The 13,519-nt window shown below is 51.7% G+C and overlaps 1 protein-coding gene across 2 annotated transcripts; it reads left to right on the plus strand.

The window, feature by feature from the left end:
* Positions 1-1,851: 1,851 nt before the first annotated feature.
* On the plus strand, positions 1,852-3,728 carry LOC100281041 (expansin-like 3). 2 transcript variants are annotated; one of them, XM_023302086.2, is made up of 6 exons: positions 1,852-2,091; positions 2,173-2,340; positions 2,430-2,539; positions 2,665-2,846; positions 2,963-3,098; positions 3,294-3,728. In XM_023302086.2, exons 2-6 carry the CDS (start codon positions 2,190-2,192, stop codon positions 3,540-3,542), a joined length of 828 nt encoding a protein of 275 aa, XP_023157854.1. In that variant the 5' UTR covers positions 1,852-2,091; positions 2,173-2,189; the 3' UTR covers positions 3,543-3,728. The 2 variants fall into 2 exon arrangements, with proteins under 2 accessions (XP_023157854.1, NP_001147432.1); NM_001153960.2 differs by having other exon boundaries at positions 1,905-2,340; positions 3,294-3,661.
* Positions 3,729-13,519: the final 9,791 nt, after the last annotated feature.

The following is a 13,519-nucleotide window of genomic DNA, read 5'->3' on the forward strand; positions in this document are numbered from 1 at the left end:
CGTACTGTACTGCCCACCCTTGCCGCGCTGCAGCTCATGCAGCGAGCCAACAGGAAAGCTCTGCAGCAGACGTGCCGCGCGCCGGGGGGCCGTAAACGGGCGGTGCCCAAGGGGCAGGCCAGCCGTCATGCTCATTCGCGCGCCGAAGGCACGGCACGGACCGGCCGCGAGAGGGTACGCGTCGCCGTCAGCCGCGTCGGCGCCGCACAGCAAAGTTGCGGCCGACGCATTTGCTAGAAAGAAAACGGCAGGCACGGCACGGCGCGGCGCCGCGAGCAGCAGTATCCGCGTTGGAACCTGGAAGCTCAACTGCCGCCTGCCGGGTCGCGGAGGTAACGGAGACGAAATAAAGTGTTGTCAATCATGCAGTGAAATGGCTTCAGTTCAGAGCGGGGCAGTTGGTTGCTGTGTGCTTGTTGGTGTCAAGTCAACGCATTCTTTCAAAGGGCCGACTGACTCGTGCAGGTCAACGACGTTTCAGGAACCGCCCGCGCCCGGTGTTCGGTGGTGGTTGCCTGCTGGTCCTGCAGCAGCTCGGCGATGCAAGCATAGTACTCTGATACATTAATGAGTAGTTGAGTACCATCCCGCTGTTGCGTTGTGCGAGTCCGAAACGGAGAGCGTGGGCACCAACTACTTCACCGCCAAACGGTTTGTATGGATATGGAAACGTGTCGATGTTCATGATGTTCAAAGTTTTTTTTTTAGAAGTCCGTATTGTAAGCGACGATTATTATTTTTTATTTAAAAAAAAGAACTCGACGAGCTCTAGCATTGTCGTGTCATCAGTTAGACAGATACAGGGTGCTACGGTCCGGGTTTGGCCACCTTGGAGATGAGATTTCGGAAGGGGGGCCCCAAACTATGATGACGGGGGTGGGCCAAGCATGATTGAGAGAACACGGATTACGCCATCCACAATCCTCTACTGTAGGGCCACTAGGCACCACGGCCTAACTCGTGCTATCTTCCACGGACGGATAGGTTTATTAGATGGAGGAGGCGATGGCCGATTATCCGTGAACTCCATCCATATACAAGCGTAAAGGATTTCGGGCACACCAAAAAAAAAAACTCGCAAGCACACAAACACGCGTGTCTTGTATGTAGCCTTCGGTCCGAAACTGAAAGGGGCGACGGAAGAAGGGAAGCGTGTGCGACGAGACGAGAGCTGTTGCAGGCTTGGCGCTGGCGCGCATGCCTTTCATTTCACGGCCTGCCCCTGATCGAGAGGAAGCGGATGACGGTGGTGCCCACACCCCCCGAGCCACGCGATAAGCGTTGACGCCCTGTCTCCTTGGTCGCACCCGTCTCGTACTAATCCTCGGCCACGTCGGCCACTCCCGTGCTTATCCCCACGAATCGAATCCCACTTATCTCTCCTGCCTTTTTTTTTCTGTTCTCTCTCTTTTTTCCCCTCAATTCCAGCGAGCGCCATCACTAGACTAGAATACGGCTGTCAAACATTTAATCATTTTCCATATTAAGATGCAGTGCTACTGCCGCTCCGGAATCGAGTGCGGAAAAAGGCAGAAGGACTGCATCGATAATGAACGGTCCGGCAACGGGATTAGTAGTAGCTATCAGCACCAGGCTGCTGGACTACGTACCATCAAACGCCCACGTGCCAGGCTGTGCTGGAAACGGTATGTGGCAGACGAAGAGTTCATCCGAATCCTCGCTGACGCGCCTCCAAGCCGCGGCACGCGTGTCCCGGAGGTCGGTGCCCCCCCCCCCCCCCCCCCCCCCCCCCCCCCCCCCCCCCCCCCCCCCCCCCCCCCCCCCCCCCCCCCCCCCCCCCCCCCCCTAAGCCTAAGGCCCAGAACCAACTAACCTCTCTTTTTTCGCTCGCTATATCCCCCGTCCCACGGCGCCGCGCTTCGCCGCCTCCCAAACGCGTCCAAAACATTCTGCGGCCTGTTGGAGGGCAGCACCAAGTATCACAGTCTAGCTACTGCCTGGCACCAGCAAGCTTCTGCCCTGCCCCGCCCCGCCGCCAGAATCCGAAACCAGTAAACCACAGCGGCAACAACCTCGCGGCGCCCGCGTGGAGGCAGGCGGCGCATAAAGCCAGCCGGCGCTGCTCCTGCTGTGCGCAACGGTCCCCTCCTCCTCCTCCTCCTCCGCTCTCCTCTCCCCAAAGTAATAACTAGTAAACAGAGCTGCGTCCAGGCTTCTTCGATCGGTCCATGGCTGTCGTCACGAGGGACGCGGCGTGCCTGCCCCTCGTCCTCCTGCTCCTAGTCTTCTCCGCGGCCCCGTCTCCGGCTGACGGCTGCGACCGCTGCGTGCGCCGGTCCAAGGCCACCTACTACCAGGCCTCCTCGCTCGCCCTCAACGGTACGCACCGCTGCCTTGTGCGTTTCAAACGATTTTCGTCTGTTTCTGTGGAATTTGATCCATCTTTCGGTTGCTGCTCAACTGCGCAGCCGGGTCGTGCGGGTACGGCTCCTTGGCCGCGTCCCTCAACGGCGGCCTGCTCGCCGCAGCCAGCCCCGAGCTGTACAGGGGCGGCGTCGGCTGCGGCGCCTGCTTCCAGGTAGGTAGCTAGCTTCTTCCCTTTCCCTCCCTTTAGGCCGGAGCGCGTGCCCAGCGGCGGTTTCTCTGTTCCCGTGGTTGGCCCGATTCGGATTGTGTGTAAGCAAGGGCTGGCATTGTTTGCAGGTGCGGTGCAGGGACAGCGAGCTGTGCAGCGCCGCCGGCGCCAAGGTGGTGGTGACGGACCAGGCGCGGACGTCGAACCGCACGGCGCTGGTGCTGAGCGCCGCGGCGTACGCGGCCATGGCCAGTGCCGGCAAGGCCGCGCGCCTCAGGGACCGGCGCGTCGTCGACGTCGAGTACAAGAGGTACTTGGGCGCAGCGACACAACACTCTGCTTCGGTCCCGCGGGCCGATGCTGCAGAGTTCTTTACTGGTGGGAGAAAGATCGAGAGATTGATTTTGTGTATAATACTGCGCTCAGGGTACCCTGCGAGTACGCGAAGGACCGCAACCTGTTGATACGCGTGGAGGAGAAGAGCCGGCCGCCAAGCAACCTGTCCATCAGGTTCCTGTACCAGGGCGGCCAGACCGACATCGTCGCCGTCGACGTCGCCACCGTAAGCTAGTTTCTTCCTAGTACACTAGCAAGTATAGTACCGAACAGAGACATTTCTCTGCTGTTTGTATTTCCCCCCGACGAGATCGGTTCTTAAGCGGGGGATGTCTGCACTCAGCAACAAGCAACGGTTCGAATTCACCGTCGCCTTCCATTCCATGACGTCGTTCGCGTGCGTGTGGTTGGTTTTTGGCAGGTGGGGTCGTCCAACTGGCGGTTCATGGCGCGGGACCACGGGCCGGCGTGGAGCACGGCGCAGGCGCCGCCGGGGCCGCTGCAGTTCCGGCTGGTGGTGACCGGTGGCTACGACGGCAAGTGGGTGTGGGCGGAGTCGGAGGTGCTGCCGCGCCGGTGGGAGGCCGGCCGCGTCTACGACGCCGGGGTGCAGGTCTCCGACGTCGCGCAGGAAGGGTGCTACCCCTGCGACACGCGCGAGTGGCAGTGACGTGACGCGCGCACGGGCTGGATTGTAGTAGATTGTACAGTTTTTTTTTTTGGTCGGGAATGGGACGAAAGATATGAAATGATGATGAGCGGAGCCGGAGAGCCGAATCAAACCAAATCAAACAAACGTGCCGTTGCAAGTTGGTTCGGCCGCGTTGCTCGACCCCATTTAGGGCTTGTTCGGTTATTTTCAATCCATATGGATCGGAGGGGAATGATACGGATCGGAGGGGATTTTGACTTATTAGGGATTGAAACCTCCTCAATCCTCCTCAATCCATATGGATTGGGATAGAACCGAACAAGCCCTTATTGGGTGTGTGCGCCGGAGTTGGAGCGCACGATGCGTGTGCTCTGTGCTGTGTGCAATGCATGATGAGTGGCTCTTGTCGTCAACTCCCTCAGGAACCACTCGTTCAGAACCGAACAGGCGGACGCCGTCGTCGTGACGAGGAGGTGAGGTCAGAGACAGGCCTCACGCAGCCAAAACGGAAAGAAATGTTTGGCAGATCAAAAGAAAACGGCGCCCTAACATCTCCAAAAGCGCTTTGTGTAGTGCTGCCGTCGATTCCTCTATCGGTGGCGCTGGAACACAGAGAGTAACCGGCAGTTGCCGACCATTAGGTGGGGGCCGTTCAGTCAGTGATTCCCACAGCACAGTCCCATTATCACCAAGAGAATCCTTGATTTCGACATGGGCCTTGATGCTCCCGGGCCACAATTTTGCTTTCGTTTCGTCTGGACCGTATGATCAGAGAAACCGTTCTGGTAGGCCTGGTGTAACAAAAGCTTAAGGCTCGTCTTGGACTTGGACTTGCACTTCGTTCCATGATGATCAGGTCTATGCCCGCAACAGGGCCGGGTCGACCCGTTCGTGAATCCGATCCGCTCCTAGATTGGGCCCACGGTTCGGAGCGGGCCAACCCAACCACGCCCGCGGCCGCTCGCCTGCTGCCTCGCCCTCGTTCGCCTCCCTGCCGCCTCGCTCCTGGATCATGGCAAATGGCATACGAACTCACAAAGAGATCTTGGCATCCGTTCGCCTCCTCGCTGCTTCACTCACGGCCTCCGCGCTCGTTGTGTTTCGACGTAGGACGATTTTGACTTTTCCTTGGCTAGCTCGCTCGCCTCCGTTATGTTTCGGCGTCGGTGCCGGTCAGCAAGGGTAGAGCTGAATCGAGCTGGAAGGGGAAGTCTTTTTCTTGCGGGAATCGGTTGACTTGGTAGCGATTTCCTCTGTCCTCGCGTCGCATTGAACGCCGCCGATGTTCGTCGCGCCCCCTCGTATCGTACCACCGCTGTCTACGATTGGCAGAAAGTCAGCAAGCTGGGTCTCGTGAAGCACAGACAGGGACGGTTGACTCGTGGTAGCAGGCTGCTGCGAAGACAGGTGGGCGCTGTACAAGAATCTATAAAGGCGCTCTGCGTACGTATTTGCAACCATCAGGCCATACTTGATACCTACGCTACGATACGAGTACACCACGTACGTAACGTAACATTGGGGGGTTGAGTATGTGTGAATGTGAACGCGCGGCAACTTGGCCTCCTTGGCGTCAACGGCGTCCGTCCAAGGTCCACGGGATGTTCCAATCTGCCTGCAAGAGCTCAGAAAGAGAGTCCACGCTCGCGAACGCACCCGTGTCGTTACTCGTGACTCCGTGGACTGCCCTGCCTGCGGGTAGTAGGCCGTTTCGTCTCCCGTCTCTGTCACGGCAGCAGTACAGTACAGTACAGCACAGGAACGCCCTCTGAACTAATCCGCGACGTCAGTACGTCGGACTGATGTTTGCGATGACGATGTTAATTGCCTGCGCGTCTAGTTTAACTGCCTGAGCTATTCGAGCTTTTAGGTAAATTAAAGTTTTAGGAGCTACTTGGTGTTGACTCCCTTATTATATGGTATATTTGGGCCGGGCCCGATGAACTGGTCCGAAGCAAAAAAAAAAACACGATCTAGACACGACATGACCTAAAATATTTTAGTGTCGGACCGACACAGCCTGATATATCGGACCAGTTTTGGGCCGAGGTCGCGGTCCATGGGTGGGCTCGAGCACGGCCCGTTTAAGACAAACACGAAATAGCTCATATAGATCGAGGCACGAAAAGACTCATATATTTATTAAAACCACACTTTAATATACTTTATAAAGAACACAAAGCTAGAGATAGTGCTAGTTAGATATTTTTTGTAGCTTTGAATTAGAATATGTGATGTAATTTTAATTTTGTTATGAACATTAAATAATAAATTGAACTTTTAAACTTTGTATAGAGCTCATTATACTCTTTTTCTTTCTAACAAAATGATGTGTAAACGAGGTAGTTATTGCATAGCTCTGGTAACTTAATATAAATATTAAGTTTGCTTTTGGTCAAACTTATTTGTCTTATCTTTTATTAAATTTGTTTTGAATTTAGGGCTCTGATGTGAATTTCGGGCCCTGATGTGAATTTCGAGCCAAAAACTGAATTTTGGGCCGTCGTGTGAATTTCGGGCCAAAAATTGAATTTCAGTCTTTTATAATTTTGCGCCGCTCGAAATGAGTCTGTCGTGTTTAAGCAATTACGTGTCAGGCCGTGGACTGGACCCGTGGGCCCGTCCGGCATGGCCCAAAATTCAAACGGGCGGGACCTTTTCGGGTTTGAACCGGACGGCCCGAATATACATTTATACCCTTGCATACTGGAATTTGAATACGCTGTGCAACTTGGCACCCTCACGGCCTGACTTGAACATTGCAAACGTGCCATGCACGCACGTCGCGCTGATATTACTGTTCTAAGAAACAAGTACATATAATACAGGTGGTGTGTCGCTACAGTGCCTTGCTCGTTGTTGTTGTTGAAGGTGCCGTGAGCATGCATACTCCGACTCCGAGCCACTGATTTGTAACGTGCGTACTGATCCCGTGTTTGTTACAAAATTAACAAGGGCTCACATTAATTAGATAATCCAGCATAAAACGTAAAACTTAGATCTATTAACAGATAATATCAATAACTCTAGTACAAAACAAATCTGAAACATCTCATAAAAAATGTAAAGGTATAAAAGATAAGCGAACAACAAATCTATCCGAAAAAATCTGCATCACGATGAACAGAAATATACAGATCTATTTACGATGCTTCTCACGAATGGAGTCGAAGAACCCGAACAAACGTGTGGTATGTAATTACCAGAAACCTGATTCGTCCGTACCCGTGCACGGTCGTTGAATTGTCGGCGTCGGTTCAGAGATATCGTTCTCCCTTGATCTGCTGCACGCCAGATTTACAGCACATATGTTCTGAAGTGACCAAGAATGCTAGCTGTTCCGATAATGTTCAAAAGTCTTCCTTGATCACCAACATTAGAAACCATCGATCACTACTCGAGCGTCACGGCAAAACTATAGTCGACGGGACGAGACGACGGAAAACGGCACTTGAACAAAGCTTCCCGGCTCAAAAAAGGCTGGATGACATGGCTATTTACGTTACCATTAGACGACGTTACGTACGTTACGTACCAGCTGAGGCGGGGCTAGGGGAACGGGGAGCCCGGCTTTGACCTGTTCTGATGTTCACCGCTCTGCCTGTTGGCCGTCAGGCGGCAGCGACCGATTGGCTGAACCGGTCTCGCCGCACGCAGTACTACTTCTCGCGGTCGTGTCGCGGACAGTCTCACAGCTGAACCTAAGTTATTGCTCGTCAACTCGAGGGTTTATTGCTGTCTGGACTCAAATATGTGGTAACAATTATAAAGGTAACTCTATGCTATAAAAACATTCAATTTTATTCGATTCTGCATTATCTAAAGGTGTCAAGTACCGTCAGACGTTTCGTTTTAGTGTTTGATGACTACGTATCGACGCCAGCACATTGCAAACGTGGCATGCACGTCCGACGCCCCGCTGATATTTCTGTTATGAACAGGAAGAAACATATAGGTGGTATGGCGCTCCAGTGACTTGCTCGTCGTTGCAGGGGACGTGAGCATGCATACTCTGACTCCGAGCCACTAAAACTGACAACGTGCGTACTGGTCCTATGTGTGTTGGTGACATCCAGAACGTCACTGCGTTTTACCCCGGCCGCAAGGCAGGTGACTGACTGTGTGTGTACTAGCAGTATTGACCGAGCAGTCGAATGGATGCCGGCGTTGTCCATTTTAATTAACCGGCCGGTTTTTGACCTTAGGCTACTGCTTGGGATAAACGTCGTCTGTCTCGTTCTTTCAATTCTGAAGTGGCCTAAACTGCTGTCCCGATACGTTCAAGTCTTCCTTGATCACCGCAAGTACTTTAGCACTACTCGAGCGTCACGGCAAAACTACTCAACGGGATGAGACGACGGAAAACGGCGCCTAAACAAAGCTTCCGGCTCAAAAAAGGGTGGTCAGGCGCCGCGGCAGCGACCGATTCGCTGAACCGGTCTCGAGAGAGGGGATACCGGTCCGGTTGTCACTGGATGCACCGCGCTGGTCGATCACTGGGTGCATCCGTGCGTGCGTGCTTAGTTGCGTAGCGTTCACTGAAAAGCAAGGCAGCAGCTGGTCTGCCCGGTCACGCAGCCCGCTAGGCCTGGCCCAGCCAGATGCTGCCTCCGATGCACAACGAACTAATCACAAACGCGCACCGGAAACACGTGATGGATGGATCCATCCATCCACGGACCGGATGATGCCGCCTAACACTATCGATCGGGCGGCCTAAAGCAAAGCGGCCCCGGGCCCCGGGCCCCGGGCGCCCACTCGCGTCGGCGTCGCCGTCCCCCCCTCGCCTCGCCGCCGGAGTTAAGTGCCCGCGGGTCCCACTGCCTCCATCCATCTGTGGATCTGAGACCCCGAGCGAACCAATCATTGGTTTCGTCCGGTGCAGCGCACCCGTCGCCCAACCGGACGGACGAGTGAGCAGAGCACTGATGTGATGGATATAGGCCGTGCGAGATCTCGACCGAAGGGAGCCAGGCAGGGGAGCATGGCGCCGCGCAGTTCAATGCGCGCAGGCCTACGAACGTATACAGATCACCGATCGATCCCAGCGGGGGGGGAGGGCGCCAACCGGTGAGGTGGTGGGCAGCGGTCACGGCGGCGGGTGGGCGCGGCGCGGCGGGGCCCGGCAGCGCCGGACGTGCGTGCCCATGTGACGGAGATGCATGGCCTCCGACGCCGGGCACCAGCTAGCGCACTGTGCTTCTCTCATGTCATGGGCTCATGCCTAAGCCACGTGTCCGCTGCCGCGACGGGGAAGAAATCTGGCTGATAAATTTCGATGCCAATGCAAGCTGGCATATTTATGATGTTATTAGTCCTACGTACGACTACGAGTATTTGGGATCTGGGGAAGCACGTAGATCAGATCACCCAACTATCGTTTCCTAGCTAGGAGCATTGGACTATATCCCCAATTGCCTCCCGCCGTTCTAGTTATCCGATGCACTCATATAGATAGATTGTGTTTTTCTTAACAGAAAACTTACATGCAGTAGTAGTACATATTAATAATTTATTTAAGACAGTGGACAAGTAACAAGTTACAAAGAATCCCTCAAAAGAAAGAACCTCCACGCGCACATCCCACCGTCACGATTATTTAATCCGTTGATTGACTATCATCATATGAAAATGGCCAGAATCGGCAATCCTTAAACGATTGTGCTTACTCTTACCTAGGAGTAGGACCAGCAAACATGCCCCATGCACACGGATTGATGAAGCATCCAGGCGGCCTAGCAGGCAGATATACAATTCGGCAGCACGCCCATCCACGCCGGTACTAGAGCATGCCCGTCTGCTCGTGCTGTCGTGCAGTGTGGAAGAAGTATGCAGAAAAGATAATGACCACTTTTTTTTATTCTAGTGACATAATATAAGACAGAACCCTCTATCTCTAATACTTGGTCCATTTAATACTTGGTCCATCGACCTCTTCCTCTCACAAAGATTCTTGTAGTCCGTGTGCAGCACACTGTGAACTGGCTCCTAGTGAGTCGTCATCTTTCTCTAGGGATGGACATTCGTTTTTTTTTAAAACTTTGGTTTGGTTTTCGGTTTTAAAAAACTTCGGTTTTCTAGACATTAGAAATCGATCGGTTTCCAAGAAAATGAAAAACCGAGAAGTTCGGTTTCGGTTTTTTTGGTAAAAACCGAATACGAAACTTATACTCAAGACAGGACATACATCAAGTTTACATGATAAATTACACATAATTTTAAAAAGTAAAAATTATATAGAACAAATATTTAGAGATACATCATACATCACATATAAATTAGTGAATAACAATTTAATTGCTTCACACATTTATTTCACATAATCGAATAGTCAAATTTTAGAATTGATAAAGTTTGGTATTCGGTTTTTTTTTGGTATTTCGGTTCGGTGTACGGTGAAAACCGATTACGATACCGAAAACCGAACTTCATAGATACAAAAATCGAAACTGAACCGAACTACCGAAAAAACCAAAATTTCGATTCGGTTTTCGATTTATGGTAAAAAAGTGCCCACCCCTAGCTTTCTCTCTCCATTTCTCTTTGTTCCACATCACCACGAATATGATGTGGCTTGCAGTTCATCTACATCATCTTATTATACTTAATCTTTTATACCGGGACGGAGGGAGTAGGAATTGATTATTGATTAGGGCACTCTCAATGCACAATTTCATCACATAGTTTCCAAAGTTGTCGTGTTAACATTTGTCTAGATAAGAGTGTATTCAGAGTTTTATCTAATAAGACTCTCTTATATCTCATAAAACTCTAGTATATCTCTCTTTATTAACGCTATGCCTCCGCCTCCTATGCTTGGTAACACACACCCATGCACTAGATTGGGCCATAGTCAACTACACCTCCACTCCTCTTCAGAAGTTAAAGGGCCTATCTGGTATAGTTTTTTTAATATGGATTCTTGAATAATCTAGTTGTCACGAGAATCAGGATATCATGGGGTTTACGTGTGGAGGAAGATGAAGGGGTTTGTAGGTTTTTAGAAAGCGAAAACGAGAGAATCCTCTCTTCACGATGACTCAGTAGATTTTGTATTCACGTTGATTTGAAAGTTTTTATAGAAGCGATTCTTACAGTAGCGGGATAAGAAGTGAAGCGTTTGGCGGCTAGAAGTCGATTCTGACGGCCAGAATTTCGGCTAGAAGCCAAATCAAACAGGCCCAAAGCAGCATGTGTGCACCGTTATTGCCGTGGGATGTCGTCTCCGTCTACTTGTTCATTTGAGCTACATTTTGGGGCTTTTTTGAAAAGTTGTCGCTAAGCTTTGAATCTAAAAAGTCAATAATAGTTTTCAATGATATTATTAGCTTTCTAAACTTAAGAAGCTACAAAAATCCATAATATTAAACTTTTTCGGCTTCCTATATAAACTCTACCTTTTTGAGATTTTGACTTTTCGGAAGCAAAACCCAAAAGCTAGATGTTTGTTTCACCTTCTCACTTTTTAAGTTGGAAAATTGTCCAGAAGCTGAAACAAACAGGGTATGTTTGTTTCGCTACCTAACTTGTTATAGTTTTGCTTACATTTTATGGCTATGGTTGGTTCTTCAATTTGGTTAACTACCTTAGACATGTTGTGGCACGATAATAGAGAAATAAATGCCCCCTACTCCCTCCATCATATGTTAGTTATCATTTTAGCTTTGGGTACCAGAATTAAGGAGAAATTAAAATTATATGATGCACAAGAAATAAGGAGGGAAATATTAGTTACCATTTAGCTTTGGGTGCCAAAATTAAGGATAAATGAAAATTATGTGATACACAAGAAACAAAGAGAGAAATAGAGATAGAGATATATCGGGAAGCGAGAATAAAAACTAATTTGGGTTAGAGCACCTCCAACAGCTTATATAAAATCTTAGCTAAATATAGTGTTTTGCAGTAGAGTTTTTAAAATATAAATTTTTCTTTTGATTGAGGTAACCAACAGACTAGCTATTTTGTTAGTTTTTCGGGTCCACACATGCAAACTACCAGCTGCGAGCACAACTAGGTTGTTGGTTTAGCCGTAAAAAGTGGCAAGCAATAGAGAAACCAATGAAGAATTTCTGGGAACAAAGACATCGGCCAGCAAAAATTAATCTTGGAGATCGTGCGGGAGTGGGACGACGGGAGTTCATGCGAGAGCGGCAAGGCCGGAGAGAGCGCGGGAAAGCCAGAGGGCGAGTTGTGGTCGCTCGGCAAAGATGCCTAGCGAAGGGGGGACGATAGCGAGGGAGATGAAGTAGCAAGGAAGAAGGAGAGGCTGTTGGAATGAGTTTTGACTGAGATTTTCTCATTTTTACCGAGCACGGTATGTTTACCGAGACCGTTGGAGCTTTTATTCTAAATTATATAATACTTTAGCTTTTCTAGATTAGATATGTAGCTTTTATTATGTATTTAGATACAAATTATATCTAAATACATAGCTAAAGCAATATATCTAAAAAACAAAACACGTTATAATTTATATTTCCATTTCCAAATTCTAAGAATATTACTCTCTTTGTCCTAAACTATAATCCGTTTGACTTTTTTATGCCACATTTGACCGATTCGTCCTATTTCAATTTTTTGCAAAAAAAATTCAAAGCCACATCTAAAGTATATTATATGCTAACCAATATCGCAACAAAAATTAACAATAATTATGAAATTGTTTTGAAAGAGACAAACCAGTCAAATTAAAGTAAAAAAGTTAAATGAATTATAAATTAGAACAGAGTATAAGACAATTTTTGTTCTGATATTATATGACTTTACTTGGTCACCAATCCACGAGCATAACATTCTCTGCACAGGACATAGATTTCCGTTTGTTTTCAGTCACTGGACAGAGTTTACAAGTCATCACAAAAACGATGCTCCAAGTCAGGAAACAGCCCTCAAACTTCAACCAACCACAAACAGTAAACTCAAGTCTGTTGCCTTTTCCGGTTCCAGCAGTCCTTTTTTTCCCCATAGCGAGGGTCTAGCCGTCTCCGTCTAGAACAGGAGACTCAAAGCATATTTCTTCGGACTCAAGGCAGCCAAGCCAACTCCATCGGAGGCAAGCCCGTGCCCCCGCTTCGGTCAAACGTGTTCCACTCACCCATCCGCACAGCCAACGCCCACCCGTGCGGGCTCCGCTCGCCTCTCCTACCACGTCACGATCGCGGCACGATGCTCTTATAAAACACCTCGCGCCTCCACCTCCCACCACCACCACCAGCAGCGCATCCAAGCCAAGCGGCCTCCTCTTCCCGGGCAAAGCAGAGCAAGCAGAAGCAGTGCAACAATGGCCGTGGGGTTCCGTCGGACGCTGACCACGCTGGCGTCGCCCAAGTCGATGGCTCCGTCGTTCCTGCTGGACTGCGCGCGGCCCAAGAAGCTGTCGTACGCGCGGGTGCGGTCGACCAGCCTCCCCGTGCGGCTGCACCCGCTGGCGGCGGCGCTGCACGAGTCGGCGCGCGCGCTGCTGGCGTGGGCGGACGCGCCGGCGCAGACGGGGCCCGCGTGGGTGGCGGACGGCGCCGGGCGCGCGGGGCGCGTGCTGTCGGGGCTGGCGGACCTGCTCCACCACCCGCAGGCCCGCGACGCGCTCCGGCGGCACCCCTGGACGACGGAGCAGCTGCTGGACGACCTGCTCCTGCTGGCCGACCTCCACGGGTGCTTCCGCGAGTCGCTGGTGGCGCTGACGCAGCTCCTGGCCGAGACGCACGCGGCGCTGCGCAGGCGCGACGGCGCCCGCCTCGCCGCCGCGCTGCGGGCGCAGCGGCGGTCGGCGCGGGAGGTGTCCCGCCTGGCGTCCTCCGCGCGGGACCTCTCCCACCGCGCGGCGCCCGACGACGACTCCGACGAGGCCACCCTCGCCGACGCCTTCGCGGCCGCGACGGCTGCCGTGGCCGCCGCCTCGGCCGCGGTCTTCGCCGGCGTGTCCGCCGCGTCCGCCGAGTCGGCGGCCAGCGCCGCGCCGTCCCCGAGGACCCCGACGCCCTACTCCCCCGCGC

Source organism: Zea mays, chromosome 1 (assembly GCF_902167145.1).
Source record: "Zea mays cultivar B73 chromosome 1, Zm-B73-REFERENCE-NAM-5.0, whole genome shotgun sequence".
Taxonomy (NCBI): Eukaryota; Viridiplantae; Streptophyta; class Magnoliopsida; order Poales; family Poaceae; genus Zea; species Zea mays.